The sequence below is a fragment of the Etheostoma spectabile genome, chromosome 2 (assembly GCF_008692095.1).
Source record: "Etheostoma spectabile isolate EspeVRDwgs_2016 chromosome 2, UIUC_Espe_1.0, whole genome shotgun sequence".
Classification (NCBI taxonomy): Eukaryota; Metazoa; Chordata; class Actinopteri; order Perciformes; family Percidae; genus Etheostoma; species Etheostoma spectabile.
Genome location: NC_045734.1, coordinates 16,360,556 through 16,367,297, shown reverse-complemented (window position 1 = coordinate 16,367,297; position 6,742 = coordinate 16,360,556). Strand labels below are relative to the sequence as shown.

Genomic DNA, 6,742 nt, shown 5'->3' with positions numbered 1-6,742 from the left:
GCAGTCAATGGAATGCTAACGGTGGGTGATGGCTTGATGGCATCAAAATGGCTCCATAGAAGGTACGCTTTGTCAAGGCTGCCGTACCGCTATCACTACCTCATGTGAGTCCAGTGCATTTGTGAGCTGCGCATGCGTCACTTTGCGACAAGTAGCCCATAAGATGCTAACGAGAGACTTCTATAACGTCAATTCAGTAAAAATGGACCTAGCTACATTACAAAGATCATTCACTGCTGGCTAAAGTTAGCAATCAAACACAACAAAGGCTGTCACTTGAATGACATTTTGAGTTAATGATAGCAATCAAACAATCATAGATAGCTAAAACGTTTTTAAAATGATTTCCATTTTCTGTTATTGTTTTTAATGAGAAAAGTTTATTTTATGGATTTCACAAATTTCAGTGTGCCACGTTATGCTGTAAACCATTTAAATCTGAGCATTCGCAACTCACATCTGCACTCAACTCACATCAGGTAGTGAACACCGTGTCTATGGTGACAACCCCCTTGCTACTTAGCTGCTCGTTCGCCTTCTTCTAAAACACTGGTTCTCTAAATGTGCTTTTAATTTGTAAAAAATAAAAGAAAGTTATTTAAAAACATCATAATATAAAAAATACTACACAATTTTCAATATTAGGCCTAATAGTTAAACTAAGATCACTTAAAATATTTTAAAACAAGTCTTTGTTTAGGTGTGATATTTTTGTTTTGATGTGAGCTTGATACACTTACGTTCATGGACGGAGTGCACATACATTACATCCATAATAAGTGTTTACATTGTTTAGTGCCTGTGACAAAGTGCAGTGTGAAAGCTTACCGAATCAAATGAAAAATGCAGTAGTGTGACAACTTCACACACAAATCGCACCAAGTCTACAGTACTGAAAGTGCCCTAAAAGAAAAACAAATCTGCTCTAATTGGTAGAAAAGTTTGTGTTTATGAAGAACTCCATCACTCCTACGTGAGAAGTTTTGCACAAAGTTTACCTCTAGACTATTCACCCCCAAACAGCCAGTGCACTGCCTTTACAAGTTGTTATACCTAAGATATCTGGTAAAAGATGCACCGACTGCACAGACAGAACACCTGACCCAGGCCTGGAACACCTGACCCTGTGTTCCCCCCTGCTGGCGGTCCTGTGTAGCCTACATATGTTAGCTGGAAGCTTGCTAGCAACAGACTGTGTCAGTGGGAGTGTGCCTCTGTGTTTGTGTTCAGCCTGCCAGTCTCTCTCCTTTTTCCTCTCTATTTACATTCGTGAAGCAGAAACATAAAGCAACTTTTCTGAAGGTGAAGTATTTTCAACTCCCGCTCCTCCCACGTTTTCCTGAGTAAATGCATGTCTACTGTGTCTTTTTAAAAAGATTGTGTGTAATCACCCTGCCTCTAAAATTTGCTTTCTGTTTAAGCACAGTTAAAACTAGATTTGACACTGGACACATAGGATCACACAATTAAATGATAATGTGGAACCCAGTTGACGTTGTACTTGAGTGTTGCAGGTTTCCAGAGAAGTTACCAACAATACTAAGAGTCAACAGCAATGCTAGCAGAACTGTGAGGCTTTGTGCTAAATGCTAAAGTCAGTATGCTTACATGCTAACAATGACAATGCTAACATGCTAATGTTTAATGGGTATAATGTTTACCTTAATAAGTAATCCAGCCAAGCTCCCAGCCAAGACAGAAAAAGCAGTCATCCATGTTTTGATCCAAAGTCAAGACAAATAAAATGTGTGTGACCTCGTCCAATCAGAAAATGGTGGTAATTAGCATGGCTGGGCTGTGAGACCAGTGAGAAAATGTGCAAAAAGACTCAACAGAGGCAATTCCAGCATTAACAGTAAATACTGTTGTTTATTAGGTGCTTTGTTCATACAAAACAACACACTGTTCCAAAAAGTATGTATAATAGTGATAAAAGTAAGAATAAAGTGTGTGTTCTTCAACTGTACATGTTTGACTAACTGTTTGAATTGTTTCATGTTGTCTATCGTCATGGAATAAACGGCTCATTTATCAGTAACAACTCAGGCAGGCAGGAAGACAGAAGGTATAATATAAACACAGAAATAATTTATTTTTACACAGAGAAAGAAAGTGTGTTGAAGTTGAGCATTTGTGCCATGCTTTCTTTAAAATAAATTGATTTCTTCTCATAGCATTTGTCTGTATATGATGCATAAGCATTTCAAAATTAAAACACAAGCATATCGTATTTACAAAAAACGAATATATACAATAAAACAAGAAAGCAATAAAGTTTTCAAGATACCTCATGATTTGAGAGAAATAGGGTCACCATGTTTAGAAGTAGACAAGGTGTGCATTGTTTAGATGCTGATGTTACAACTGAAAATATACCAAACCTAAACAACAGAGCAAGTTATGAGCTAAAGTTGAGTGGATTTTGTGACACCTGCATAAATAACTTTCTGTTCCTCCAGATGTATAGTTTCAATTGTGTCCTTTGTCTTTCATTTTTACACCAGTTCAATACTTTGGTTGGATGCACACATACAAAGAGAGAGAAACAAATGGAAGAGCAACCATTACAAATGATTAAACTCCTGACTCTCTGCTGATGTATAATGGTAGAGTGGGCTGTAGTCTGTCAAGGCTGATCTGATTCTCTGTGTCTAGAACACACAGCATCTCCACTGTCTGCTCCTCCACAAATGTCTCTTTAAAACCCAAGTGAATGTCCTCTCTCATCTTTACCTCTTTGTCACTTACTACATTTAGGCTCCCCAGCTCCTCTGTCATATTCTCCTCATCCTCATCATCCCCACAGCACAAAGCTACCTCGTTCTCGTAGCAGAAAGCACTGGGGGAGTGAGGGCCCAGGAGATGTTGAGATACCCTCGGGGCAAAAGGTGATGGAGACTGGGAATAAGTTGAGCTGCTGGATGAAGACTGTCTGCCATGACCCTTCATCTGACTCAGTTCCCTGGCACTGCAGTGAGGCGTAGATGGCACTTTGTAGGACTTATGGAAGCGAGAGTAGTCCACGTGGTAGCGGTTACCCTTTTCAAAGACCACAGGCTCAAAACGGTAACCCCACAGGATCTCCTTGGCCAAGTAGGAGCTCCGGGCCTGTGTGGTCATAGCTGTGGCCTCCACCATCCCCTCCAGGATGACCACAATCTCAAAGTCTTCCTTGAGCAGGTCAGAGCAACTTAGGTCATACAGAGGACTGTTTTTGTTGATCTCATGGACCACGACCAGTGGTGACACCAGAAACAACCGATCCAGCCCGTCATCATAGCCAACATCAATATCGGTTTGCTCCAAAGGGAGGTATTCGCCCTCCGCCGTCACATGCGACTTAATGAGCTGAGCCCGCACATGTGCTTCGACAATGTGGCTCTTGCGCATGTTACCTAGGCGCCACATAAGGCACAGCTTACCATCTCGCAGAGCTATGACGGCATGGTGCGAAAACAGCAAGGTCTGTGCCCGCTTCTTGGGCCGCACCATCTTTGCCATGATGGTCCCAATCATGAAGGAGTCAATAATGCAACCCATGATGGACTGGACCACCACAGTCACCACAGCGACTGGGCACTCTTCCGTGACACACCGGAAACCATATCCAATGGTGGTCTGGGTCTCTATGGAGAAGAGGAACGCCCCAATGAAACCCTGGATGTGGAGAATACATGGCCGCCATTGGTCTTTTCCATTCTCTATGTTGCTTTGAGGATCTCCTTCCTTTAAGTTAAAGTCTCCATGAGCAAGCGCCACTCCCCAGAAGATCAGGCCAAACACCAACCAAGACAAAAGGAAGGTAGTGGTGAAAATGAGCAGCAGGTAGCGCCAGCGTATGTCCACACAGGTGGTGAAAATGTCAGCCAGGTATCGTTTTGGTTTATCCTCCATGTTGTTGAACACCACATTGCACTGACCGTTCTTCTTCACAAAGCGGCTGCGTAGACGGCCGGTGCCCAGATCTAGGCCTAGACGACATGAAGATGAAGCTGTTAAAACTAAACTGCTGTTTTGGATGTTGGGCTCATTTGTCTCTCTCAAAGACAAAGCCCCTCTTCCGTCATCACTTTCTGGACACTCTCCTCCTCCGTCTTCACCCAGCATACAGGCCCCTGACAGTGACGGCTGAGTCAGAGGACTGTGGCCATTGTGGAGGCCCAGGCTGGAGATCTTCAGGGCATCTTCATCTGTGGAAACGATGCTGTATCTTGAAAAAACAGAGGGGAGAAAATTAGGTCAGGGAACAGTCGTTTATCAAGCTGGTCCCTATTGCTACCACTGTCAAACTTTGTTTTCTAATAATTATGATAAGAACAAAATTAAAATCAGACCTTTTTGACTGCTTAGTTTACATGCTTGTCCATATTTTCTAACACGTTTCTCATTACACTACAAGAGAAAAGGCTTTCAGGATAAGAACTAACCCATTTGTTAGGTGAATATAAAACTACTACATAGAACTAGAATATAATTACTACACAGTGGATGTACTAGGCAAAGCAAGTTTATTCATATAGCACAATACACAAGGTATCTCAAAGTGCTTTACAGAGACAAAGAAACTTGCAAACAAAAACAATGAAAGTGCATTTGACAAAGGACAATTACAACAATAGAAAGAATAGGTAAAATTTGGAAACAATATAATATAATAAATATAATGATTAAAAATGTTTTTTTACTAAAATTTTGGATGTAGTAAAAAATCTTACATACTAGTCTACTAAATAGCATGTGAGTATTGAATTTTGGATGCAGCCGTAGTCATCTTTCTAGAAATATAAATGGTATTGATGGTTTTTGTGATAATCCATCAAGTCTGAAGTAAATGTAAACGTTAATAAATAGTTAAAAAATGTGTTATCATGTAGCCATGTGGTCAAAAGTTACCCAGCAACACAAATGTTGTAAATAATGACTTATAATTTATCTATTAAGCATTAGTTAATACATTATTAACCATTATAAACCCTTTAGTAAGGGTGACTTATAAAAAGGGTACAGATATTTCTGCTGTTATGTTGAGGTTGCAGCAGTAATTGAGTTGCAGTTTAGTTTATTACTTTATTTGATAGATGATAGTATATTAATTATTACATTTCTGAAAATATGTCCAAAATTTCATCTGTTGTCCCCTCGCAGGCAATGATTTAAAGCAAAGACGTTAAGAATGAAAGTATTGGAAATCCAATCAACGATAATCTACAGCAGAAACAACTCTTATGTCACTTTTTTGTGTGAAAAGAACAGTGAAAAGAACAGAAATAACCTGAAATGTATTTTTTCATCAGTAAAGCAGTTAAATAGGAAATTGACATAGTTTTATTCCCCATCCTTTCTTACCTATTGACTCGCACCGCTCCCATGGCACCGATGATCATCAGGCTGTGTCTGCGAGGGCAGTAATGTAGGTTGGGGCGGGCAGTTCCAACCATTAAAGTACTGTTGCTGGACAGGGAGGCAGTATGAGCTCAGATCTGTCGTGCATTTGTTATCAGTGCTGCCTTCTCATGATACATTTCCTGTGAACACAGAATATCACAATAGTGAATATAAGTACATTCAAAATGTGAAGGTAAACACAGCAAAACCTTTTAAAAGATGGTTAATTCCGGGATCAAAAAAATCATCAATGCTGGCATCTCTGTGCAGCCATACTCACACAGTTGTGCTTTGAGCTAAATGTTTAAACTTGTTAACATGCTCACAATGACATTGTTAAAACGCTCAAATTATGCTCATTTTCAGGTTCATAATTGTATTCAGAGGTTATATCAGAATAGGTTTACATGGTTTCATTTTCAAAAAACACCATTTTTTTTGTTGTACTGCACATTGCTGCAGCTCCTCTTTTCACCCTGTGTGTTGAGGTCTCTGTTTCAGCTACTGAGAGAGCCATCTCTCTTCTTTACTATCTTTGTTGGGATTGAAAATTTGACCTGAAAGTCTGGACTAAGGACCAAGCCCCTGCATCTTTCACTTGGCAACAACCTTACCAACTCAAACAAAGTCGTTCCTTTCTGCAATGAGCCAGAGAGCATTTGGGTCAGTCGCCTGTGCAATTTCCAACTGTATTTGATGGGAAATAAAGAATGTGCATTGACCCGCCTCACACAGACAAGTTTTTTTTTTTAAATAAAGCTAACGACAGTAAACGTTAATGGATGGTCTATAACAGATAAAGTATAATAATGTTGATAAGAATATCAATATTGGATCTAAAAGTATGAATTTATTGTACACAAGTCCCCAAAAATAAGCCTGAGTTCCAGACTGGATAGAAAAGCTTTTGTAATGGCTACTATATCACTGGGGACAGGACAGCATCAGAATGGCACAGCTGGTAGCTTTCAGAGCTGGTGTTCAGAGAGGTTATCAAATAATCAATAAACCACGCATTTTGTAAACTCTGTTACCAAGTTTTTTCTGACCACGTTTTTACTTAAAAGAGCAAGGCTTGCAATGTATTTTTAACACACATTTAAAAACGGGGATAGGCCACCAATAACATGGATGTCTGGTCACCATAGACCTAGTTGTCCACCGAGATTGCAGCTGGAAATTCTGCCAGATTTCACTCTTTTCTGTCGGTCATCCCTTACCTTCCACTTTCTTTGTGTTTTCTTGTTTCTCTGGTCAATTTATGAGGACTATGGTTAACTGCTCCTCAGAATTCTGCAAGGTAAATCCAGACAGCTTGCTAGACTATCTGTCCAATCGGAGTTTTCTGTTGCACGAC

At 40.0% G+C, this 6,742-nt stretch overlaps 1 protein-coding gene across 1 annotated transcript in view; it reads right to left on the bottom strand.

Moving 5' to 3' along the window:
• Positions 1-1,841: 1,841 nt before the first annotated feature.
• The window catches only part of LOC116706055 (ATP-sensitive inward rectifier potassium channel 12), a 10,131-nt gene continuing 5,230 nt past the window's right edge, over positions 1,842-6,742 (bottom strand). The window contains exons 2-3 of the mRNA XM_032542633.1: positions 5,347-5,525; positions 1,842-4,210 (exon numbers count right to left, since the gene is read on the bottom strand). Coding sequence (XP_032398524.1) covers positions 2,575-4,210; positions 5,347-5,438 — 1,728 coding nt within the window. The 5' untranslated portion in view covers positions 5,439-5,525 and the 3' untranslated portion in view covers positions 1,842-2,574. The remainder of the gene's footprint in view (positions 4,211-5,346; positions 5,526-6,742) is intronic.